This window comes from Hyaena hyaena, unplaced genomic scaffold, assembly GCF_003009895.1.
Source record: "Hyaena hyaena isolate Hyena2069 unplaced genomic scaffold, ASM300989v1 scaffold_1376, whole genome shotgun sequence".
Lineage (NCBI taxonomy): Eukaryota > Metazoa > Chordata > Mammalia > Carnivora > Hyaenidae > Hyaena > Hyaena hyaena.
The window spans coordinates 26,871-54,264 of NW_024082009.1; the positions used below are offsets into that span (position 1 = coordinate 26,871).

Consider the following 27,394-nt stretch of genomic DNA (forward strand, 5'->3'; position numbering starts at 1 on the left):
AAGAAAGAGTATTCAGGTGGGGGGAGAAAAAGGTCCTAAGTATAAACAAGTGGGTATGTTGATTAAAATAGCCTTTAAGTTAAAATTTTTTTTAAAAATATATGTAAAAAACTGCATTGTCATTTTACAAGTTTTATGATTCACCCACCTATTGTTTTGCTGCTTGATGTTGTAGTCACTGGAATGGACGTTGCTGAATTGGGGAAAACAATGGAAAAATTAATTTTGCACAGAGGGAACAGTATGTTTCTGAGAACCTCTATGGTTATGTATAAAATGGGTCAACTTGGAATTAATGTTTTATAGAAATTTGATCATATTGGTGAATAGATGTTAAAGTATAAAATTAAAGCTTTCAAATCCATAGACCATAAGTAAAAGGTCAGAAAACATAATTTTGTAAAACATTTTTTCCAAGGTCTTCCTCTAAAACATTCTTAAAAAACAAACAAAACAAAACAAAACTCCCCATAAAATGTCATTAGAAAGGTATAATAGTGCAAAAAGAAGTTTTGGATTTTTGGTAAATGCTCTCGTGATTAAAGTTGTGGTTGAAGATTATGGCTCACCTGCACCTGAGCTCCTGGTTACCAATGTAATTGCTACACAAAGAAGGAGACAAATATTTAAAATGTATGTTAAAATTGTGTTAAATGACAAAATTAGAAGTATTTAGAGATATGTTTACATATTTGTATAATGCAAATAAATTATTAAATGTAACAGTTAAATTCATTAATCAGATGTTCACATATTTCAATATACTTCTGTACTCCTTAGGCTATTGCTTTACTGCAAATCATTCAATTAACATTGAGATTCTTTGATATTAGTAAATGAGAAATTGTAAATCACTTTTAAGACTTTAACATAGAATGTTCTTCAGTAGTAGAATTTTCTTCACTTTCTCCAAATTAGTAGTATGGAGAATGTTCTTTATAGGATGTATGATCTCTGAATAGGGAAGATGTTCTTCACTAATATTACAACTGGATGTAGACCCTGCTATTTGGCATTTAGCAAATAAATTGAGAATGGCAAATTTGAAAACAGGACCAAATTGCCCTCATTGCAAATTCACGTTGCTGCCAATTTAGAAGCTAAAAAGCAACTTTTTTTTTTTTTTACCTGATTCGGTGCTTAATATGGAGGTAGCTGTTGTAGTTGAAACTGTAGGGAAGACAATATTTAAGAAAATAAATTACTTGGATAATTTTACTGGGAAATTTAGTTTAAAAAGTCACTTACCATAAACTAAGTGACAATTTCTAAACTTGTGTTCAGAGCTTAAGTAACAAAATAATCTCTCATTTAAATCAATGCAGGTAATTCTGTTTATTTACTGTATGTCCACCAAAAAAAATAAATATTTCTGGTTTTTTTTTTTAATTTTTTTCTGTTTTTATCACCTAATCAAAATCTCATAGGAATTTTATAAGTTCTATTGAAGGGACAAGAAATAAGGTTCAGAACTCTGACATGGGATATCTTAGCTTTAAGAAAGTGATGAACAATAACTGACATTTAAATAGCATTTTACAGACAATAACACAACTTTAAATACAGTATCAAAATCTAAGGGTTCCAATTCACTATCTCTTCATTGACACCATCTCTGAATATCGGCCTACAGGAAATACAATCCCCTCCTATGTGTCACACAGAACAGGAATATGTAAGTGTACTGCAGCAACTCTAACTATGCTTATATTGCCAATAAATTGCAAGTCCCAAAGCTAAAGCTAGACTGCATTCTGTCTGCACTCTATCTGAGTGGACATGACTGAACGTCCTAAGAGCTCAGAGCTGATATAGACGTTAAGAAAAAGAAAGTAACTTTTTATTTCTATGTTTTTAAATTGCCTCCCAAAGTAATCAAGATTTTAAAATTTTACTTCATGGGAGCCCACATTTAACTCATTTTCATTCCACTTGTTCCAATTATTATCTAAAAATGTCAAGCTTTGGATGATGACATTTGACTAATAAGCATACATTGCCTAATGTATGTTCTGATCATATTACTAACTGAATATGCTAGAGTAAAATGAAATAATATTTTGACAGATTTTTAGTAGCTGTTCATTCTAATTTGAAATTTTTGTATCAGATTTACCAGCATAATTTTTACTGTCATAGACTGATATGAAACTATAAAGGACTATCCACAAAAGAAATCAAAGATACCCCCTGAAAACCATGATGATTTGGGACCCCTAGGTGACTCAGTCAGTTAAGCTCAGGTCACGATCTCACGGTTCACAAGTCCGAGCCCTGCATCAAGCTCTGTGCTGACAGCTCAGAGCCTGGAGCCTGCTTTGGATTCTATGACTACCTCTCTCTCTGCCCTTCCCTTATTCTCCTTCTCTCTCTCTCAAAAATAAATAGTCATTTTAAAAATTAAAAAAAAGAAAAAAGAAAACCATGATGGTTTTACCTGTGAAAGTTGAATTTGTAGCAGTTTCTGAAATAAATGTAAGTTACTATTATTGACAAGAATGAAAAAGGGTGAATAAAAATCTAAAATCTCAAATTGCCAATGAATTATCTGCATGTTGTTTATTTTACTTCTCACAATTTCTAATACAAACCAAAGAGTAGCTCATATTTTCTTTTAAAGCTTATTGAGATTCATCTTTAGATTCTGTTGCTCATGAGTGATCCTTCAATTATTTAATTCTATCTTATTTAATCCTCACCTTTCAGCTCCATCCCTTCATGAATCTATTTTGACTGATGTCTCACTGCCTTAATTCCCAGAGCCTACAGATAGGCAGGGGCTTCCATGCCTCACTTGCTAGTTGTTAGAAAACCTTGGCAGCATTGGTTTTGAAGTCACCCAACATGAGCAAATACACTGCAATGGAACTGTCCCAAATCATGGAGGGAGGAGCAGTTTAAGCATTAAGTATCTATTCCTTTTGCTGTTGACCATCTGAAAGAATCCCAAGCTCTTTACCTCGTCTTCCCTAATTCAATTAGAGTCAAATGCAAGGACTCACCACTGCACTCCAACTCTCCTGCGATGCAATAGCTGAAAGTTAAATTAAAAAGAAAATGAGGTTGAAATTTTAACTCCTACTGGCATACACCTCCCAAATTTGAAACAACAAATTGTCTAACCATGAGAATCGAAACAATACCAGATAAGAGAACAATAAATAATCATTTCCCCAAAAGGAGGTTTATTTTTTGGTGTACGGTATCATTATTCCTAATCATTTCACTGCAGTGTTCTTAGCACCTAAAACGCTTTGCAGTCAAACTGTACAGTTAGTTCTTACATTTTCAGCTTTAAACATGACACCGATGGCCATGTTGCTCTGGCAGAGACTTCTCTTTGCCTCTATGTCACTGTCTGAAGCCTATAAGCATGATCTTGCATTTATAGAAATAAAACTTTCTTTTTACCTAAAATTACAAGTGACCTTTTCTGTCCCTGTTTTCCTCATTATAAGCTTTAAGCCATTTGTTGATATATGGATTTACTGTAAATACGAAATAACTAGCATTACTGACAGAAAATTGAACCTAATGCTAGCGTTCTCATTTAGAAATAAGAGAGCTAAAAATTATATATGTATATTAAAAAATTTTTCTAAATGAAAATGCGAGAAACAGAATTGCTTCTCGGAAAGTTAATAGAGAATGTACCATGTTCTTCCACAGTTATCCTGAATCACTCCACCTGCTGGTATGACATCATTATAGAAGCAGCTGCACTCAGATAAACTGACGCATTTCATGGTGTTCTCATCCAGATAAGGAGAGCTATCTGGACACTTAGCATAACAACCTGTATGAAAAATAACCCACGGTTCAGAAACTAGTCACGCTGCATTATATATTTGTAAAGTTACTTAAATGACTACATGAACTGGAGTGGATAAATAGCAAGATGACATCATACTCTTAAGGAAAACATATAAATTGCACAGGATTCAGATCTTCTTGCAATGGAATATCAACCTAAGAACTAAGAACTTATACATTTTCACTGATTTATTTTTCTAAAATGTTTCCTGAAGTATTTTAAAATAAATTGTTACATTAATAATGGCATGATGTTGAACATGATACAATGCTTTGATAAATACATATCTTGAAATGTGAATGCCAGTTCTAAATATCTATTTTTGTAAGGATAGATGAAGATCCAGGTGTTATAATAAAATGAGCCGAAAAGATCCCAAAGACCGGGACCTAACACAGAAGTGACTTTGGGAAGTTACTGCATCATCTTGTTTTCTTGCCACTTCTTCCTTTCCAAAATATGTAATGCTAAGAACAAAGTGCTGTTTAAGTGGGGGATATAGTTAACTGTTCTATATAATACACTGCATTCTGAAACCATATTCTCAACAAACGATATTGTCTAATGAAAGGTATAAAAATTGACAATGGGATCATAGCACTGTGTTCCCCCCTGCTTGTCTGTCTTGTTAAACAGATAATATATGTCTAGAGAAAATGTTTCATTTTCTTATGTTTATTTTTGAGGTAGAGAAAGAGAGACAGAGACAGAGCATAAGTGAGGGAGGGACAGAGAGAGAGAGACAAAGAGTCCAAAGCAGGCTCCAGGCTCTGAGCTGTCAGCCCAGAGCCCTTTTCAGGCCTTGAACCCTGAACCGTGAGATTATAACCTGAGCTGAAGTCAGCCACTCAGCTGACTGAGCCACCCAGGTGCCCCTAGAGAAAGTGTTTCTTATGTAGAAATATTAATATTGTAATAGGTATAAATACCTCTTCATTAAATTACAGAATGTGGAGCACCTGGTGGCTCAGTCGACTAAGCATCTGACTCTTGATTTCAGCTCTGGTCATGATCTCATGGTACATGAGATGGAGCCCTATGTAAGGCTCTACACTAACCATACAGAGCCAGCTTGGGATTCTCTGTCTCCCTCTCTCTAAACATCCCCATCAAAAATAAATAAACAACAAAATATAAGACTCTGAATTGGTAGAAATAACATTTTTCAGTATTCAAGTATCAATATAATTTGCACTACTTCATGGATATTACTAAAATTTGCCTTACCTTCTAAAAGTGCAGAAAATTTCTGGCCAATAACTCGATCTTTGCATGTTTTTGCAGTCACTGTACCACAAGGTTCATAGTGCCAACTGCATTCCCCAGGGGCATTATAATAATCACAGTAGACAGCTGTAATTGAATCATATCAAATTACTCCCATTTCTTATGTGACAATGTTCACCTTTCACTTTCCAAAGCATTTTTGAATGATATTAACAAATAAACAGACCTAGGGTATATCATTCTGTCTTTCAAGTTCCTTTGGCTTTATCCAAATTACCAGAAAAGTCATAATAGCTCACAAAAAAGGGAGGGGGAGTATAAAGGATCAAAAAGCACTTTCTTCTAACACCTCACACTAAAGTTGTTTTGGGGTAGAAAAGTAAATGTTAATTTTCCCATTTGAAGATATTTTAGGTCATACTCTAGCTTCACAGTTTTAATGTTCAAGCCTAAATTACAGAAATAAATCTCTGGGAAAATGAGGCTTCTTTAATATGTAAATAACAGTTCCTGAATGAGGTAACTAAAGATTTCAATATAACACTTTGTACAATAAACAGAATAAAACGTGGATTCAATGTCAGTATTTCTCATCTGTCATATTTTCTCTCGTAATACTTTCCATTAGAAGGGAAAGAGTTGACTGATTTCTACTCAATTTATCACATTCCATATACATCAAGATTAAGTTTATATTCATTTTATGGTTTGTCTTGACTAGGATTTTATAAATTTTTTAAGATAATGTGTGAGGGCTTCTACCCAAAGTAGACAAGGTCAATGTTTAAGAATACATGGCTATATCAAGACAAGTAAACAGTTCATTGTTCATCTAAGTATGAATAAGAGATATTTTCCATCAGTATTTAAATTTTCCCCTGTTAGGAGTGCTGATGCATAGGGGCACATGTACCCCAAAGTTCACCGCAGCACTCTCCACAATAGCCAAAACATGGAAAGAACCTAAGTGTCCATCAACTGATGAATGGATCAAGAAGATGTGGTATATCTATACAATGGAATACTACATGGCAATGAGAAAGAATGAAATCTGGCCATGTGTAGCAACATGGATGGAACTAGAAGGTGTTATGCTGAGTGAAATAAGTCAGGCAGAGAAGGACAGATACCATATGTTTTCACATATAGGAGGATTAGGAGGAAGTTAACAGAGGACCATGGGGGAGAAGAAGGGGAAAAATAGTGCGGGAGAGGGAGGGAGGCAAACCATGAGAGACTCTTGAATGCTGAGAACAAACTGAGGGCTGATGGGNGAGAGACTCTTGAATGCTGAGAACAAACTGAGGGCTGATGGGAGTGGGGGAGAGAGGAAGGGGGGTGATGGGCACGGAGGAGGGCACTTGTTGGGATGAGCACTGGGTGTTATATGGAAACCAACTTGACAATAAACTATTTAACAAAGAAAAATAAATAAATTTTCCCCTGTTACAAGAACTTCAGAAACTAAAACTGAATTTGACGTACTGTGCCAGGTGCTGTATTTTTAAAAATAGATATTTTTCCCATCCTAAACATATTAACATGTTTCAAACATATTAAACATGTCCATGTCCACCACATGAACTTCACTTACGGCACAGCTCTGGTTTTCTCCACGTGACACAGACTCCAACGGCACTGCACGCCTCTGCGTACATGGCCACAGCTGTGCAGAATCCCAGGTACTTCCCCTCCATGTCACACGCACAGGCTTCTTCAACGCATGCATCGTAGTAGGCACTGGGGTCCACCTAGGCAGAGCACAGCATGTGAGTCTCTGGAAGCAAAGCCTGTGCAGGTCCCTGCTCTCAGAGCCACACTACCTTGTTGTGGCAGTCTCTGAAGGTGCTGTCCCGGATGATCTCACATTTCCGCATAGCCCAGGTCTTACAGTATGGGTTTGAGTCACATGGGAAAGCTTGAGCTACTGTATCTGAACATTCTTGACTGGTTTTCCAGCTATTTCCAAATTCCAGGGCTCCAGTGGCTACTGATGAATATCGTGTTGTGAAATCATCCTTGAGATCACCATTGTTATTTCCACAAAGACCACATACTTTGCCCTGTAGAGATCCAAAAGAGAAGTTAACAAGTAGGTTGTACTAGGGATACAGATTTATCAAGAGATGAGATCAGAAAGGAAAATTAAAATGTGAGTTGCACTACAGTGGTATGTAGAGATAGGTAAAGATATTATGATTATATATAGTATTATACATCTATTTTATTTATTATCTTTTTTATTATTTTATTTTTATTTTTGAAGAGAGAACATATGAGAGGGGGAGGGGCACAGGGAGAGGGACAGAGAATCTTAAGTAGGCTCCACACTCAGCGTAGAGCCCAGTGTGTCTCATGACCCTGAAATCATGATGTGAGCCAAAATCAAGAGTCAGACGCCTAACCAACTGAACCGCCCAGGCGCCCCTATTGTTTTAAGTAGGTTCCCTATCCAACACGGGGTTTAAATTCACAACCCTGAAATCAAGAGTTAACATGCTCTGCTGACAAAGTCAGCCAGGTGCCACTACCATAAGTCTATTTTAAATTCCAAATTTTAGAAGGAAATTAGAATCTACGGATAAGATTCTGGTACTGTTTAATCCAAGATATCCTATATCACAAAATGATCTAGAATCAACTAAGATAAATGCATTAAGAATTGTTAAAAAGTAATTATATTCACTAGCTTCAAATCATACATGAGTAGACTCTTAGACTCATAGAATATTTGCTCTAAGCAATATATTTAATTCTATATATTCATCAGCTACCTTAAAATTGTATTATGCAATAATCTCAAGTAAGCAAATATGGTTAAACTAGAATGCTTCAGGTTTATTTCATTTATTTTTCACCAGGTTCTATCATCTTTTTTTTTTTTTAACATTTATTCATTTTTAAGGGACAGAGAGAGACAGAGCATGAGTGGGGGAGGCCAGAGAGAGAGGGAGACACAGAATACGAAGCAGGCTCCAGTCTCTGAGCTGTCAGCACAGAGCCCAATGCAGGGCTTAAACCCATGAACTGAGATCATGACCGAAGCTGAAGTCAGACGCTTAACCAACTGAGCCACCAGGCACCCCAACCAGGTCCTGTCATCTTTGATTACATTTCTTATTTCATTGTAAGGTTGAACAGATGTGGAAGGCTTAGTCTATGGCAGAAACTACCACTCTCTCACTTTCCACTGATAAACTGTCTATAATTCTCAGAAACAGAAATTATTTTGCTTCCCCATTAATCACTTATTAGTGATATACATACATTCCAGCGTGGATCCAGTATAACAGAAACTCTTGTATTCTTGTCCCAAATTATGGTTATTCCACTTAAAAATTTCAGAATCAAGTACAGGCCAACGGTATGTACAGAATATGTATTTCTATTGATATCACATTCCTTACTTTCTGTGGTTTTGGCTGCTGTTACTTTACCATCATGCAAAACAACATTCTGATCCTGTAAATTAAAATACAGACTTACAATAACATTGGTTTTATCTGGCCACTAATAATCTGAGAGAAAAAATATATAAAGAGAAGTAGTGCCATACCTGAAAAGCAACTATGATTTTTCTTGAGCATGTAAGCCCGTTTTCACAGCATGGGACGCTTTCAGTTAAGATACGGAATGTGCCATTTTCATGACCACAATAATCCTTTAAAAAGTAAATTATAATAATAGTTTACAAATATCAGGTAAGTGGAACTCAATTGAAATATTTGCATCAGACAAAGACTTCTTAGACAGTGATACCTTAAACTCAGTAAGTTACCAGAAGCTGTGTCTGTGTTATGGAATGTCCAGAAAACAATAATTTAACTGCATATATGGAGAGGTAGCCCTCCCCGGCTGAGACCAACCTAGTTAATCTCCTTTCACTTGATCCTTTTTGTTAGTTCTATAAAAATTTAGAATTATACCACATTTATTAAATATTTAAATTATATAATATTGTTTATAATCATGGGCTCTATACATAGCTAGATAAAGGTGTTTATTTCCCCTCAGTGATTTTTATGAAATTTGATAGTCAATGCATAAATACAAAACAATCCAAACTTTAGGAAATTAGATGTTACTTAGGAAGCAATGTAGCAGCATGTAACAAGTGTGAACTCTGGAATCACACAGATCCTGGGTTTGAATACAACATTTTCTACTTCGTTCATGTTACTTAACCTCTCTAAGCCTCAATTTCTTTATTCGCATCAGAGGAATATTAATATCAGCTTTTGAGTATTGTCATAATTAAAGGTAATCAATTTGCTTTGGCAAAGAAGAACTCAGAAAATGGTAACTGTCATTGCTGATAGTGCTGTCGTTAAAATAATATCTAGCATTTATTGAGCACTTAGTATGTGCTCCAATATTTGCCCTAATTTGGTTTCAAGTGGGGCTGTTTCCATCTCCATTTTATAGACAAGGAAACTGAGACACAGGGGGATTAAGGAATGTGTCCAAGGTCACACATCAGAGAAATGGTAGAGCCAACATGGAAATCTAGACCTACTACCTCCCAAGGCAGCATTATATTGTTATATTTTATTGCCTTTGAGAAACACTTACGAGGCTATTTGTTTAAATTTCACATTTTGAGAATAAAATTCTCCAGAGCTCATCTTTAAATAAATAATAATTATCAAGTATAGAAAAATTGTGATAAAACACACTAGTAATTACCTCAAGAAATGAATACTGGCAGAGACCATCAAAGCTGTAACTTTTCCCATCAAAAGTTCTAACATGACCTTCCCCATAGATGTGGCAGGTGGTCTGACACTCATTGTGTGTACAGCTCCAAGATCCTTTTATGCAAGTACTAAAAGAAAAAAAAATGATAGAGTTAAGTAATTATATTATGCCAAGATTCACATTCTCAATACTGTTTTTGTAAAGAAGCACAAAACCTTGTTTTATATCGATTTAAATATGGCAGTTGTCTTCATTACATCATGTTCACCATATAAAATCCCAAATAAAGTTTCTATTTCAAAAAGTATAGCCTACAGAATACACTCAATAATATTGTGATAACTTTGAGGACAGATGATCACTATACTTATTGTGGTGAGCACTCCATAATGTATGCAATTGTTGAATCACTATGTTGCATATCTAAAACTAATATAATATTATATGTCAATAATACTTCAATTAAAAAATAGTTTATATTTAAAAATAGCATTTTAACTATATTTGACCATTATTTTTCACATATCCCAAAGTATGACTTCTTTCCTATAAAAATAAGAGCAGACTGTACTTTCTAATATCCAAAACATATAAAGTGGTCTTTATTTTTTAATATTTTTAATTTTAAAGTTTATTTATTTGAGAGAGAGAGGCAAAGAGAGAGGGTCAGAGAGATAATTCCAAGCAGACTCTATCTATGCTGTCAGCATGGAACCCGATGTGGAACTTGAACCCACAAAATGCAAGACCATGACCTGAGCCAAAACCAAGAGTTCACTGTTTAACAGACTGAGCCACCCAGGAGCCCCTGTAGTAATTTTTTATTATGCACCATTTGTTGCAGCCAACCGCGGTAACACTTCCCTGGTCATACTCCCGTCCACCAAAAGAGCATGGGCAGTCTTCAGGAAAGACACAGTTCCCTTCAGAATTTCGAACCATGCCTATTGGACAGTAGCACCCACGTTTGCAAGGCAAGTTCTCCTACAGGAACAAATGTAAAATACACACCATAAGGTACTGCTATAACATGTCACATTATCAGTATCCACTTACAATATAGAAATATATACCAAGTATTCATTAAAAAAAATTTTTTAATGTTTTATTTATTTCTGAGGAGAGAGAGAGAGACAGCGTGAGCAGGGGAGGGTCAGAGAGAGAGGGAGACACAGAATCTGAAACAGACTCCAGGCTCTGAGCTAGCTGTCAGCACAGAACCTGACGCGGGGCTCGAACCCACAAACTGTGAGATCATGACCTGAGCCAAAGTTGGATGCTTAACCGACTGAGCCACCCAGGCGCCCCACCAAGTATCCATTTAAAAGAGTCAACATTTGACAAGTCAAAATAACACACAATAAATATGACCTTTTAATTATTTTTAATTGATGTTTTAGTTTGCTTCTATCCTGACACGATGAAAGTTTGAAAAAGTTAAAAGTGCAAAGTCATGTTTCTTACATCAAAACTAGGTATGTTCCGAGTACTACAGGTACTATCAACTCTTCTCTGTGCCTTCGGGTCCCTGCAGTCAACAAATTCAGCTCCTCCAGAACAATTCTCTGCAGGATAAAGGAAGTTGTTACTCAAGGGCCTCTTGATCTACTTAGTTTAACCCAAGTAGATATTTTAAGCTTAAATTATGATTTCAGTACTTACGTAGGGTTAAATCAATGGGAGTTTGGCAAAGAAGAATTCCATCCCGACAGACACTGGAAATAGAAGAAAATTATATATTTAACCATCAAACTTCAAATGACAGCTTCTTAATACACTGTCAGAGCAATGTTTACCTCTCATTCACAAGTTTTATCTAAGTAGATGGATGAGACACAGTGCCCAGAAATGACATGCACCCAGTTATAACATATAGCCTTGCACATATTATAGGACTGTACAAGCAAGGTTCTATGGACATCAGAGAAAACACGAATATGATGGCTGGATCTTCATGGATAGTTAGATTCAACAGCTACTGCTCATAAGATGCAAAGCTGTGATATAGGAAACAACAAGGTATGTTCCAATGACTTGTTTGGAGAGAAGGCAGGAAGCAGGATAGGGAGAAGAGGTAGAAAGCAAGTCAGGGCCAGATTTTGGATGGTCTTAAATGACATTCAAGTTCGCATCTATTCTTCAGGCAACTGTCCCCATTAAAGCTCCTGAGCAGATAAGTGGCACAATCAGAATAATGCTTTAAGTTAGTCATTATAGAGGTATCACAAGAAATAGAAGACAGAGAGACAGGGCAAAGAACAGCCAGCTTAGGCATCACAGTAGTGATGGGGTCTGAAATAGGGTAATGATAAAAGGAACCATAATTTGGAGGTAGTAGCCTAGGTTTCATTAAAAAGGCAATCTACTGATTCCTCAACATCTACAGAGAAAGAATCATGATCAAACCCCAAACAAATGTTTTGTATGCTGTGATAGAAAGAGGAATTTACCTATGCTTTCCTTTCAAATGGCCAAGAAAAATCATTCATTTCTAAATAATAGTTTCATGGAACCAAAGAAAAGAGAGAAGGTGCATCCAAAATCTTTAGGAATGGCTACTTCATTTTTGCAGTTACATTGTTAAGAATTGCTACCTCTGCTTATGGAATTAAAGATACAGATAAATTACTTTGCCCAAAACTGCAGAATCACAATCTCTTTAACCATTACAAAAAGTCACAATTCTTCAACTTCCCCTACTGTCCAGGAACTAAGTTCAAATTCTTGAATACAGCCTGGCCACTGTCTACTTTTCCAGCCTGATCCTATGCCACAAGAACCTACATGTGCAAAACTCCTCAAGCATTTCCTGTTACTGCGCGCTGTTTACTCTACTGGAAATCTCTCTTCCCACACCAATTTTGTCTGGAAAAAGTTTCAAATCCTGGGAAAACTGAAGTGCTGGTCTCCTCTGAAAAGTTCTCCTTATCTGCTCAAACTAACTGGCCCTTTCTGCTACCATATTATAGTATATAAACATTGCAATAGTCAGGACCCTGCTCATTCTCTGAGACCAATGCAATGTTCACTCATCTTTGTAATACTAGCCATCAGCACAGGCCTGGCACATGTCAAATATCTATTTAATAAGTGTTTGCTGAATGGTGAACACTGAGAGACAACCAGAGAGCATTGTTTGAATATAAAATCATTTTTGCATCCCCTGTATGTAGGGCCTGGTAGAATGTTTTTATATTGATATTTGAAATCAAACAAAAGTAGAATAAATCAGTTAGTACCATTATGATGCAGTGAGCATATCATGTTAAAGGGAGCAACAAATAACTTTAATAAAAAAAAAACAAAATTAAAAATGTGACAGGTCTAAAGAAGACTTTAGGAAAAGTCTGTTTCTCTGAAAAGGACAGTCCCTTGATTTTGAAGTCATAACAAGTATATATGTAATCTTCATACCATTTATTGTCATCAATATGGATGAGTTTGCCTGGTTGCATGACCTCGTCATTTAGGTAGCAGTCACACTGAGATTTTGGAACACAATTCCCTTCATTATTCTGGTACATTCCATCAGGGCAAGCGCATCCATCAACTGGAACATCTTCTACATCACAGCTCCTATCTCTCTCTGACAATGATCGACAAGAACTATTGCAGGCTTTTACACTGTACTTGAAAATCAGGCCACTTGGACAAGAGTGATCTGTTGGTATAGGAATAAAAAATTGTACGTATGTATTCATCCAGGAAAAGCAGCAATTCTATTTCATCTTGATGTTTATAGATATTGTAGTGAATTATTCACAATTGAGGTTATGAATAGTCAAGGAAAAAGTTGCTTGCTGTTCACTGGTATTTTTCTTTTTTTAATTTTCAGTCAATACTGAGTTCCTACTATATGTTTACACATTCTGCTGGGGATAAAGCCAATAAACAAGATAGGAAATACACTGCTGTCATCTGGCTTACATTCCTGGGGAAAGGACAATTGTGGCACATGCCATAAAGAAGCAAGATGGGAAGCTCTAAGTATGTACAACTGGGAATTTACAGTCCATGTAGAGCATGAAAGCATCCTAGAGAAAGGTAATTCTATGTCTGGGGAACAGCCTAAGGCAGAAGAAAAGGAAATACTTTCAAAGAGCAAGAAGAATAGAAGCTGTAAGCCCAGAGACGAAAATCAGTGAGTAAAACTTAAACAGTTTGCTCTTTAGCCTTAGAGCAATGAGAACCCATTGATTTATTTTAGACTGGAATATCATATGATCAGGTTAGATTTTTTTGGTTTTAGTTTAAATATTAAACTGACTCCTTTGTAGAAGAGTGGATATTGAAGGAAGCAAATGAAATCACCCAGGAGAAAAAAAAAGAGGTGTTTTTTTTTAAATATTTTTATTTATTTCTAGGAGAGAGAAAGAGAGACAGCGTGAGCAGGGGAGGGTCAGAGAGAGAGGGAGACACAGACTCTGAAACAGGATCCAGGCTGTGAGCTGGCAGTCAGCACAGAGCCCGACGCAGGGCTCAAACCCATGAACCGTGAGATCATGACCTAAGCGAAAGTCGGACGCTTAACCGACGAAGCCACCCAGGTGCCCCAAAAAAGAGGTTTTTTTGAAGGACGTAGGTGGCCATAGAGATGGAGAGATGTGAATGTATTTGAGAGAAATTCCAGAGGTGAACTTGACAGACCGTATTGATTGGAAATGAGCTATGAAGTATTAAGTATGATCTATAAGACATGTATTTCTATAAAGTTTTTTTTTGGTAAGCTAAGTATTTTTCTGAAGTCATATTCAAATACTACAACAAATATTTTAAAACAAAGAAGAATTCAATAAGTATGATAGTTGAACTCCTAATTTATTCATTTTTGTTTTGTTAAAAATTTTACTAATCTTTAACATTTTAAAATGTAGTAGGAGTTGGAATATTAAATTCCAGCATATACTAAACAGAAACCCATGTTAATATATAAAGACATATATATTCTGTTCTTATTTAAATATAAATCTTTTAAATCAAGATAAAAAAATCAAGAAGTAAAAATGCATGGATAACTCAAATATATTTTTTTTAAAAATAGGAAATCATCTTTGAAAGAACCAAGTACAAGTTTGTAAATACATGTTTCTAAATTATAGATGTAGACACGTACGGGCACACACACACACACACACACACACACACACTATAGTAAAAGTGAGAAGGGAGTTATCTAAAGCCCCTGTCCTGCTTACCACATAGTCCATTTCTCCATTCCACTATGTATGTTTGTTTCTCAGCACACGCTTTCACATAGTTGCCTAAAATCGTGCACAAACAATCTTCACTGCTTTCACAAGTGCAAGTGTATTTTTTGCATTCCTTTAAGAAAAAAATGTATATTACGTTATGAAAATATTTACAAGAACAGGTAAACTGGGTATCTTAATCCAGTTTATAACCACTCCTCTTCCTTGCAAACAATCTGTCTTGAAACTTGGGGAATATTTCTTTCCAAAATATGCAAAATAGCAAATCAATTATTAACTAAGTTTTCCAGGAACTTGGAAAAGTCAGAAAGAGGAACTTATTCAAGACTTTTCTCATTCCAGGGGTGCCTGGATGGCCCAGTCGGTTAAGTGTCCAACTTTGGCTCAGGTCATGAGCTCATGGTTCATGGGTTCTAGCCCCATGTCTGGCTCTGTGCTGACAGCTCATAGCTTGTTTCCCTGTCTCTTTCTGCCACTCCCCAGTTCCCACTCTGTCTCTGTCTCTATCTCTCAAAAAAATAAATAACCACTAAAAAATATGACTTTTCTCATTCCAGGTTATTTGCCAGTACTATTTTTTAAATTAGTGTATCTAACAACTGAATAATGTTAAATTTAAAACTATGTCTTAATGTACTGACAATGCCCATTATTTGGAAATTTTAATGTCTATAGGTTTCTACTGATATTATCTGAATATTTTGAAAAAGAGCTGTTAATCTTAGACCCTCACATACCTCATGATATGGTTTAGGGTTGACAATTGCATGGCAGGAAGCAAAAGGCCCACTTGAATCAAGAAGAATTCCACAGTGCTTTTCAGCATATTTTTCTGGAAGAAAAATTAATGCATTAAAAATTAGTATCAATAAGTCATAATTTTTAATTGAAAAAGTGTGATTGTGTTTTTTAAAGTGTTTTTTCAGGGCACCTGTGTGACTCAGGTGGTTAAGGGTTTAACTCCTGATTTTGCCTCAGGGCATAATGTCAGTGTCCTTAAGATAGAGCCTCATATCAGGCTCTGCGCAGAGCATGGAGCCTGCTTGGGATTCTCTCTCACCCTTACTCTCTGCCCCTTGCCTCTCCCCACCCCCCAGCCACCACAAAATAAATAAATAAACTTTTAAAAGTTAAAAAATAAAGTATTTTTGCTAGAACATATCTAATTGATTATCAATATATACAAAAATAGCATGATACAACCAGAAACACCTTTAACAAAGAGGTAAAATCTTTCTTTTTTAAAATTGAAGTATAGTCTACACACAATATTACACTAGTTTTAGGTGTACAACATAGGGACTAGACAAATCTGTACATTAGGCTGTGTTCACAAGTGTGGTTACCGCCTGTCACCATGCGGTGCTATTCCAATACCATTGACTATATTCCCTATGATATTCCTTTCAACCCAATGACTTACTTATTATATAACTGGAAATAGTGGAAAAATCTTTATTAGCTTAAGACATTTGTATTAAATCAGTTGACCTGTTTGCAAAGTGCAGTTTCTACTGAAAAAAAAAATGAGACTAAGGGAACCAGATTGTTTATTCAGGTAACTTCTAATTTAAAATATATTTTTAAGTTGAAATCATAGTGAATGGATAAATGAAACCATCAAACACTGGCACCACCTCGTCCTTGTTGCCACAATAATCATGTCAGTTTTAGAACAACCAGTATCAGTGACTCAAAAAACTAATTTTATTTTTTAAAGGCAGAACTGATATTTGGTTGCCTTGTAAATAACTTCTTGTATTAAATTAATAGAAAACAAAATTCACAAAAATAACGTCTGAGTAACAAATGCTTTGCTCAAAGATTAGCAAATACTTAAACATGATGCCAGTGACTAGAACAAGGATTGCTAATATTTTTTAAAAAATTTTTTAAGGTTTATTTTTCAGAGACAGAGCATGAAGTGGGGAGGGGCAAAGAGAGGGAGAGACATAGAATCTGCAGCAGGATCCAGGTTCTGAGCTGTCAGCACAGAGCCTGATGTAGGGCTCAAACTCACAGAGGGTGAGATCACTACCTGAGCTGAAGTCAGACACTTACCCAACTGAACCACCCAGGTGCCCTGGATTGCTAATTTTTTAACCATCTTTCAGTTGGCTTTTAAAAGTTACTGTCACCAGGAAGCAATAAAGTAAGCTGACTAAATCTATTAAAAGGATATTGAGGCCAATTATTTCTAAGTGTACCTGGGTGGCTCAGTCAATTAAGCGTCTGACTTTGACTCAGGTCACGATCTCATGATTTGTGATTTTGAATCTGGAGCCAGTGTTGGATTCTCCATCTCCCTCTCTTTCTCTACCTCTCCCCTGCTTGTGCTCTCTCTCTCAAAAATAAAGAAACATTTAAAAAATAAATTTAAAAAAGTAAAAGGACATCAGGCCAATTATTTCTTAAATTTTGACAAACTTGTAATTTGGTATCACCATGTAAATATTACTAACAGCTTATTAAAGCATAGTTTAATTTTCTGTATTTTATTTTATTAAGTTAAATATAAAACATTGAAAATGGAAATAGCTAATTTAAATAGGTCTCGAAGGTGTTAATATAGTCTCCTTAACATAAATTGGCTTGGAGTCTTATGAGATATACATTTGTTTTTACTTATTCTCATTTTAATTATTTTCATTGCAACACCAGCAAAACAAAATAACATGACAACTGGATCTTGAAATACATACTATCATGTGGATGTTAATGCCTCTATCAACTCTTTCATGTGACAAAACAAGTAGATAAACTTTCAAAAGAAACTGCTGTTTAATTTTTAAATATTGTCAAAAGCTGATCAGACATTTGCTTCAAATATGCAGAGGTAGAAATAACTCGTAAACATATAAACAATATATTTTAACTTACTTTACATTGAATTCCATATTTTATGAAAGAAGTAACATAATGTGTTTACTAAAACCAACAATACGAAGTATGGGCACAATCAAAGCAAGGCTTAGATTCAACATACTTGGATTATCAGAAACAGACCCATAAATAAAGAGAGAACAAACTGATGGTTGCTAGAGAGGGAGGGGTTGAGGGATGGGCAAAATGGGTGAAGAGGAATGGGAGATACAGACTTCTAGTTATGGAATGCATAGTCACAGGGATAAAAGGTACAGTATAAGAGATATAATCAGTTGTATTGTAATGACACAGTATGGTGACAGATGGTAGCTACACTGTGGTAAGCATGACATATTGTACAGACTCGTAGAATCACAATGCTATATACCTGAAATGAATGTAACATTGTATGTCAACTATAGTTCCATAAAAATGTTTTACGTAAATTAATAAAAATAAAATACTTGGGTTACAGCTTCATCTTTTACTCTTATTAACTACACTCGATCTGGGCTCCATTATCAACATTGACCTTAATGGAGACAATAACTTCGTCCATGCTCTTCATGAGTGTTTGTGGGAATAAATTGAACCAATATTTACGGAAATCTTTGGTAAGCTAAAACATGAGATGAATCATACAGGTGTAAAGGTTTCCTTGTAATATTTGTTTTTGGGGGTTAGTAAAATTAACATGCATGATAGCAATAGTCAGGAGACGTGAATCTAGCTACATCTCTATTGTTGAGTAGCTGAGCAGTTTGGGGGAGTCTTGTTATTTCAACCAATGATTATTTCTATGCCTAAAATAAAGGGTAAGAATAATAAACTAAATGATCTGTGAAATTTCCTCTCACCCTACTATTCTATAGCTATGGAGAAAACTGTGGAAGGAGGAAAAGAATGGTATAGAAAAAGACATATATGTTGATCCCCCTCCACAGTGAAAGATGCGTTTTCTAGTTGTGCCCTCAGCCAGCCAGACTGTTTCTCTGCTGTTCTCTGTAAAACAGGGACAGTAAATCAAGCACTCGCTAAAAACAGGATTATCTTGAGAGTGTCATACTATTAGCAGAATAAGTGTACAATTCCTAATACTGAATATTTATTGACAGAGTTTGACATTCAATTACCAATACCTTTTTCTATACTGATACACGAAGTGGGGTTTCCTTTAGGACAGGGCATCATTTCCCAAGAATCAGCAAATGCCTGAGATGTTTTCTCCAATATATTCTGACTTGACATGAAATCATCCTCTGCTCTGTTGTTATAGGAACCACAGAGTCCTGTATAGAGTACAGAACAAAATTTAACATTTCCTCACCTCAGCTCTTTGGACTCATATTCTCACCTCATATTCAGTTCTTCACTCAAATCAAAACACATAAAAGCCACATGAGCATCTTGGTTAGTCTTTATACATATAAGCAAAATTCATGACACTTCAGATTAATATCCCACTTTATTCAAATTCCAGGAGCACCAAAACACTATTTGCCATAAATATTGTGTGTTTCTTGTTTGTTGCTGTAAGTTAAACTCCTGTGACAAGGTGGTGGGAAGCATGCTTACAAGTAGGATGTTTGGGACTGCACATTTTCAATCGTAGTGTGGAGACTTGATTCATGTTAAGGGCTATATGCTTTTTATCTGGAGCTTCTTTTCTGACCCATGAATTACACTTCTCCCCTATGTGTAAGTCACCTTTTCAAGTAAAGACCTGGTGCAAAAGCTTAGACTTTTGCAATTAGAATCTGTGGGATTTGCCACTGTTTTGTTTTATTTGACATCTGTGACAGTACGAAGAGTTGATTTCTGTGACAGAAAACAGGAGTGAAACATATGACCATGTGATCCACCAGTAGAAAGACAAGCTGTAATGTAGTTTGTATTTGAAACTTGATTTTCAAAAGATTTCTATGTATAATATTTTCATGTTTTTCTACAGGCAAGGGCTCTCATAATCTATCTTAGCAAAGTGATATATAGCCTATAGTATCAAACCCAACTTTAAAAAGCCTTAATTTAAACACCTTAAACTCGTGGAAAACCATTTAGGAATAGGTTCTGTAATAAATAAAACTGTCTTTACTGTAAGTTGAAACTGTTTTATTGCAATATTGAAGGGAAGATTAAGTAAAAATGCTTCATGGCCTAATGTCATTAATTGAGAAACAACTGAAAATTAAAATAAGTGATGGTAACACTAGAGCCTTGGAAACGAAAACCTATCCAGAGGACTTACCTACAGTGTCTGTGAATTGGTTGGGTGGCATGGAAACGTATAATTGCATCACAGGAACAATCTGTATCTGCATTTTTACGTGAAAGTTTGTTTCTACTTGAAGGTATGAGGAAGATGCTTTGAAGATCTGCATTTTGTCTGTTAAAATAATTACTGACATTAACAGTAGTAATTTAAATATTGAACAATTTTAGTTTATTAAAATGGTTTTATACTTTTATATGTGTTAAAAATACACATATAATGTCCTTAAAAATTGAATAAATGAATGTATTTTACACTTCTTTTAAAGTGGCTTTATTAAACTTACCTGAATAGTAATGACCTTGATCTCTAATCTTATCATTTGTGACTGTTCCATCTCTGTTGAATATATATTTGTCAACTGAAACAGACTAGGATTTTAAAAAATTGTTAGCTCATATTAATTTGTAATATTACTTCATTTTAATGGAATATATGAACCTACATTTTTATGCCACGAAATGTTTAATTGGATTAATTTAATGTTTTAAAACTTTTTAAATGTTTTCATTCATTTTTGACAGACAGAGAGATACAGAGTGCTAATGGGAAAGGGGCCAAGAGAGAGAGAGGGAGAAATAGAATCAGAAGCAGGCTCCAGACTCTGAGTTCTCAGCACAGAGCTGATGTGGGGCTTGAGCCCATGAACTGTGAGATCATGACCTGAGCCGAAGTTGGATGCTGAACCGACTGAGCCACCCAGGCACCCCTTAAATTAATTTTAAGTATCTAAGATATAAAACATTTTTTAACCACTCCTCATATGTTGTTTCATTGTTTTTTATAACAATTATTTGAAAAGGATTGTAAAGAAATCACCATCCCCAGTTTGTAGATGAGGAAACGGAAACTCAAGAAGGTAACTTATATTTCCAAATGTCAAAAGTCTTCTAAGTACCAAAGGCGAGTGTCAATGTCCTCCCTCCCCAATTAGGTCTATTTCCATTTACAATGTCAGTTCCAAATACATGAAATTCTAAACAAATATAATTGCCTTTTTAAATGGCCCACAGAGTTTAATAATTAAATAAGCACATAGGTTGATCTGTAATTAGCACATTAGTTGTGTGTATAACTTAAGGATCCTTAGAATTATCTACCTCTTCCAGGAACATTATCAATTTTCCATACAATATCATTTGTGATTTCAATTTACACATTAAAGCCTCTCTTCTACCACAAAATTTCTGAATTTGTGAAGTAACTGATTTGATTTTCCTCTAGATAAACTTTAGGAAGCTGACTACTCACCGAATTCAAGAGGAGTGTAACACTATTTAAGCACGTTCCTGACTGACCACTTGGACAGGGATGAAGTTCAACGCTGATAGACCAATCTTTATCCTGTTAAAAAAATTCATTTCATTGATATAGTTATTAAAATGTCTTTGATTATATGCTATTACTGTGTGATTCATTCACAATGGATGTTTGTATTTAAAATATGTACAATTTCTACATATAATCAGTCTGCTCTAAAAGTAAAACCTTGTTCAGCCCATGGTAAGTCTAGAAATGGCCACCTTACAGAAGGTCCAAGTATCTTCCATAAACAGTATCTGTATAGTCTGATTGGTGGGTTTTCATAACCCTCATTTTTTGATTTATCTATACTTGTTTCTTCTCTTCCAAGGGACTGTGCTGTACTGCAGAGACAAATAGGGATTAAAGATGACATAGTTTGTTTGTTCTCTGGACAATCCACAACATCTGTTTAAACCCAACGTGAAAGGTATTTAAATTGTAAAGCCATAATATAAGTCATGTCAAACATTGACTTCCACTTCTCATTGCATGATCTAGGAATCTAATACAGGAGAAGCAAATATTCCACCTATTCTGGCATTATTTCCCTTTCAGTTTGCCTACCCCCACCCTCATGGATTATGTGAAGAGCATAAATGAAAGGAAAGATTTGGAAAATGATCTTTTAGTAGCAGTGACAGCATTTTTAGATTACTGGACTTGAACCATCCCTCTCACTTTAGGAGCCACAAATTCTACGTATATGGTTCCTTAGCAAAAGATTAAACAAAATTATATTTTCAGGCTGGCTAAAGGCACAAGCACAGTCTGGAATCCCCCTCTTATTGAAATTCAGATTACATAAATTTTAGAACTGAAAAGAATTTAAAAGTTAGGATAGCTTCTATCATACTGGTGATATTGTATTATAAGAGCTAAACATAAATGTAAAGGGGTACTGATGAAAAAGGAAGATGTTTCATGGAACATAAAAGGTAGTTTCAATTGAGGCACTAGGGAAAACATGCAAAGAAAAGTAGAAGGAAATATTTTCCCAGTGTACTTAGAAAACTATTAGTGATAAAGGGAATTTTAGGGTTTGTTGGTTTCTTTAGCAAGGAATTTCTAAGGAATGCAGGTAATACTGATAGTCAATGTCAGTATGTGACAGAAAACAGATACTGAAATATGTAACCAACAATTGAAGGGCTGCTTGTTATTTATTTTTAATAGTAACTTAAAGTAAAGACTGTGTTTTAAAGTGGTTGAAAATAGTTTGGCAAGTGCATCAGTTTCCTCAAGTGGTTCAGGCTATTACATACGTGGATGGCCAAGAAGTGACAGTTTCCAGGATGGTTGTATTTAACACCATCAAAGGTGGTGACTGAACTTCCTTCCACCTTACATCTTCCAGGACATAATGCTTCAGTGCAAGACCACTTTGCTTCTTGGCATGTGCTGGTAAAATGCAATCATTACATTAAAGGTCATCAGCTGTGTTTTCTTTATGGTCAAAATAAATATTCCAAAACTAAAAATCAAAACTTAAACTAAGACATTTACTTAAGTTATCTTTATACCCAGCATGGATCTCGAACTCATGACCCGAAGATCAAGAGTCACATGCCTACTGACAGAGCCAGCCAGGAGCCCCTATTAGACTACCTTTATTTCACACTCAACATCTTAATTCTGATCAAATGTCTCCTTGATGGTGGCATCCTGTGTGTGTTTTTTTTAAAGCTTTGAATTCCATGGACCAAAATAATAGCTTCTGCCTGAATTAAATGTAAAAACTTTTAAACTGGATTCCAGGGACTTGTTTAAATGGAACACATTTCACTATTAGTACTAAAACACCTGCTAAATGTCACACTGTAGACCTACACTGTTCAATACAGCATGGACACATATAGCTATTGATTACTTGAAAGTGACTAGTTCAGATAGAGATCTGCTATAAATGTAAAATACACACAGACTTCTGAGACTTAATCTCAAAAAGAGATCATAAAATTTCTCATTAACTTTGTATACTAATTTCACTGTAAAATGATAATACTGTATTTCGGATATATAAAATACATAATTAAAATCAATTCTACTTCTTTCTTTTTGCTTTTTAAAAATGCGCCAACTAAGAAGTATTAAATTATATATGTGGGTCATATTTGTGACTCACATGGTATTTCTCCTGGATAGCACTGCATAGATATTCAATAAATCATAGCTGTTGTTATACACAATCATTACTGATGAATTATTACCACACTAACAGGAACAGTTCTCATTTATAAAGAATATATTATAATATCAATAATAGATTAGCTTTCTTGAGTCAGATTATTTCCCTACAAGGACACAATACATTTCTAGAATAGTCCTCTGGAGTTCTGCAGAAATTTGGAGTTTCAGAGAAAAGCTGTAATGAGGAATGGGGAACTCTCTTTGATCAACATATTGTTGCTGAACTCAAATAGTCTACACTAATTTTTGGCACATTAAAATTCACTCATTAAACATCTCCATATAGATTATAAATATATAATATATAAGTAAAAATATATAAGGATTAAATATACCTTCACCAATGTAGCCTCACAAAAATTATTTGAAAAGTATTGGATTATTTCTGATTATACATTTTACTTAATATTCTTGCATTTAGCACAATTTTTGTTTCATTGTTGTAACCATACTCTAGTATTATTCTTTGCTCTATATTTGCAGCCACCAATTGGCTTACTATTTGAAACACTATTTCATTTAGTGAAAAGCATTACTTTTTAAAGATACATAGAAAGCCTATACATTTTATTTAAAAAACACACTAAACTGTCCTTAAAAAGTAAAAGGCAAATATGAACACAGAAAATGCAGTGAGGTTGCTTTTTATTTCTGGAAAGTTTATTTTATGGGTGTACTTAGGAATTATTTCAAGTTGATTAAACTTTAGTATTATTTTACTATTAATAAAATGTGGGTGAAAAGCATGCACATACCACTGAGAACCACAAGGACCTTCTCGGACTTCTCCTGGCTGATAGATCTTTCCATTTGATTCACAGGGACATTTAGCCTTTAATATGCATCTCCCTTTTTCTCCAATATCATCCAATAGATAACCTGAAATAAATACATTATATCATCTCAGAATTATATAAACATCAGTAAATCCTAAAATGGTGAATTGTGAAATCACTCTTGTGCTAGTTCTTTTTTTTTTAATAAAATTTTTAAGTGCTTATTGTTGAGAGAGGGAGAGACAGAGCATGAGCGGGGGAGGGACAGAGGGAGAAGGAGACACAGAATCTGAAGCAGGCTCCAGGCTCTGAGCTGTCAGCACAGACCTTAACGCAGGGTTCGAACCCACGAACCGTGGGATTATGACCTGAGCCATAACTCAGGTCTGACACTTAACTGACTGAGCCACCAAGGCGCCCCTGAGCTAGTTCCTTCAAGTGTAAACATGCAATTGAAATGATAAGTTCCATTTAAGCAATGACTCCAAGCTTAAGAACTGACAAGAGTATAATTTCCTGAGCCATTGAGTATTTCTACTGAGCCCAATATAGGACTAGAGCATGATCTGTGGAGCACCATGGCCCTCAGGTACCATAGAGAAAGACATGCAAGTTAACTTTGTAAGTCTCTTTCACTCTTCTGCAGTTTTCTAGGACAGATTATGAATAGATGATTTCATTAAATATCTAGTTAGAAATAAGAACACCATACTAGAATCAGTGTTTTCAGTTGTTTTAGCGAAACACTCTCACAGGGTGTATTACCTTCTGGGCAGGTGCAGCCACTCACGCATTCACTGTCTTGAAAAGGAGCCACATTAGAACAAGTTGCAGGGTTTGAGGGACCACATTCTTTGTAGATATGTTTTTCTGGGCATCTAGGTTTTTCTGGAGAAATACAGAAATAGGTATACATGGAAATAAGAGGGAGTTGAATGTGATAAATACTCAATACTTTAATGGGGATCTTTTCAAATGGGATTCTTTGAGTCTAATTTTCAAGCTATGAATCAGTCTTTAAAAATACTCAGCACAATGAAATTGTGCTAATTTCTCATGCGTTATTTTATGATACGACATTTAATTTAGAGAAAAGATAAAAAAACTGAGACAAAACTTAGGAGGAAACATACTTACATATATCATTGCATCTTACTTTGAAAATGATATTCTACTCATATTTTAACTTACAAGGATTTAGCTAAACATAGGTTGAAAGTATATTTATATTTGTGTGAAACTTATCTCTATACTTCATTAAATTTTTAAAGGAAATCATAGTACTAATCAATATACTTTTGAGAGCTTTTCCAGTTAACTTTTTTCAATTGTTACAGAATTTCTCACTCTTCCCAGTAACTTTTACTAATTCTAAAGATTATAAATTTTCTAACTGAGATCTTAACACAAAGCAGTACAACTTATGGCAACTCACTTCACCAAAATAGGCCTCAGTTTTCTCAGGAGTACTTGTGGGAGATAAGACTCTAACATCTCTAAGATCCCCTTCAGGGCTTACAGTCATTTGAAAAGATTACTTTGAAATATAGCTCAATTTTAAAGTGCTATAGAAACTTTCTGGCTTGGAATCTGAAGTAAAATTTAAAACCTACCACAAACCACATCAGAATCATCTCGCCAGGATATATAGGTACCAGGGCCATCTGAGGCACAGAGGCGGGACAGTTCTGCATAAGTGTCACACGTAGAATTTTTGTCTCTGTTTTGACAGTACTCATCAATACAGATCATTCTGTAGTCACTGGATAATGTGGTGACCTTTCTACATTTCTCGAAGTAAGTTCCAATAATTTTGTCACAGTGCTACAAAATAAGGCATGAAGTTTTATTGAAATATAAGAAGAACGGACAATCAAATACACAGTTAGGAAAAGATAAATTCAGGCATGTTTGATTCTGCATAATAACCTGTAGCTTTGGAAGGAAGAGGTGCTGAATGCTGGATGAAATGAAGAGTTCTGAAGTATTGTACTTGGTACAGTGGCTCCTAAAAGAATACTTCACTTCTGGCATTTTGGATTGTTGTATAACAACTTCAAAAATGGTTGTACCTACACTCAACCAAAATTTCTCTAAAGGAGACATAAAGTTTACAACTTGAGAAAATGGAAGTTTGAAAAAAGGTACTTTGTTAATGCCAGAGAGTGGGATGGTAAATGACTGATACCACAATAGACAGAAGGGACACTGGCCCTTTATTGATTAGTCGTCTTATATTTGACAAGCAAACATGGAAGTAAAACAGAGTGAATGTGTGCTTTCTCGATGGGGGCCATGTGAGTTGGGACCAGAGACAACATATTTGTTCTCATGTTGATTAAGAAGGTAAACATATTTATTGAACCCCAAAATGTTCAAATTTCTACATATTTTAACTACCACATAGCTGTTTTCTATTTTAACATGTTTGTCATAGAGAAATATAAAAACCACCATTAAGCAAATGTCTAATTTGTACCAATTAAGCCCTAAGACAAGTGATAACATTCTCCAGTTTAGGTATAATACTAAGGGAACTGAAATCTTCAAAGATTGCTTTTTCACTAATTATTTTTGTGTAATTTTATCACTAGATTACAGGTTTCTTTAGAGTAAAAAATAGAACTTTGTATTCTCTTGATTTACCACAATATCTTGCTTGTAGTAGGTTCTTACTAAATATGCATTAGCTTCTTAATGTGTATTTATTTTTGAGAGACATAGAGACAGCATGAGTGGGAGAAGGGCAGAGAGAAAGGGAGAAGGCTCAATCTCATGAACCATGAGATCATGACCTGAGCTAAAACCAAGCATTGGAGGCTTAACCAACTGAGCCACCAGGAGCCTCTGCATTAGCTTTAATATAAATTTATATATTCATTGAACGGACATTTTTGAGCAACCAGAGGTAAATTTTCACATACTATGCAACTACCACAACAGATAAAATATACTTCTTGTCATCATAGAATGCATAATCTTACAGGGAATATATGAAAAAACATGGGAAATTTTTGTGGATTGTATCGTAATCCTAAGT

The 27,394-nt window shown here is 35.1% G+C and overlaps 1 protein-coding gene across 1 annotated transcript in view; it reads right to left on the reverse strand.

Moving 5' to 3' along the window:
* MUC19 (mucin 19, oligomeric) overlaps positions 1–27,394 on the reverse strand; it is a 74,051-nt gene that overhangs the window by 14,170 nt on the left and 32,487 nt on the right. The window contains exons 15-39 of the mRNA XM_039223568.1: positions 25,968–26,178; positions 25,120–25,242; positions 24,334–24,457; positions 22,654–22,789; positions 21,338–21,430; positions 20,373–20,457; positions 20,063–20,200; positions 18,954–19,103; positions 15,687–15,781; positions 14,935–15,061; positions 13,154–13,400; positions 11,402–11,454; positions 11,204–11,304; positions 10,572–10,723; positions 9,728–9,866; positions 8,598–8,702; positions 8,309–8,503; positions 6,865–7,104; positions 6,636–6,792; positions 5,042–5,167; positions 3,655–3,796; positions 3,003–3,034; positions 1,129–1,170; positions 570–602; positions 149–193 (exon numbers count right to left, since the gene is read on the reverse strand). Coding sequence (XP_039079499.1) covers positions 149–193; positions 570–602; positions 1,129–1,170; positions 3,003–3,034; positions 3,655–3,796; positions 5,042–5,167; positions 6,636–6,792; positions 6,865–7,104; positions 8,309–8,503; positions 8,598–8,702; positions 9,728–9,866; positions 10,572–10,723; positions 11,204–11,304; positions 11,402–11,454; positions 13,154–13,400; positions 14,935–15,061; positions 15,687–15,781; positions 18,954–19,103; positions 20,063–20,200; positions 20,373–20,457; positions 21,338–21,430; positions 22,654–22,789; positions 24,334–24,457; positions 25,120–25,242; positions 25,968–26,178 — 3,091 coding nt within the window. The remainder of the gene's footprint in view (positions 1–148; positions 194–569; positions 603–1,128; positions 1,171–3,002; positions 3,035–3,654; positions 3,797–5,041; positions 5,168–6,635; positions 6,793–6,864; positions 7,105–8,308; positions 8,504–8,597; positions 8,703–9,727; positions 9,867–10,571; positions 10,724–11,203; positions 11,305–11,401; positions 11,455–13,153; positions 13,401–14,934; positions 15,062–15,686; positions 15,782–18,953; positions 19,104–20,062; positions 20,201–20,372; positions 20,458–21,337; positions 21,431–22,653; positions 22,790–24,333; positions 24,458–25,119; positions 25,243–25,967; positions 26,179–27,394) is intronic.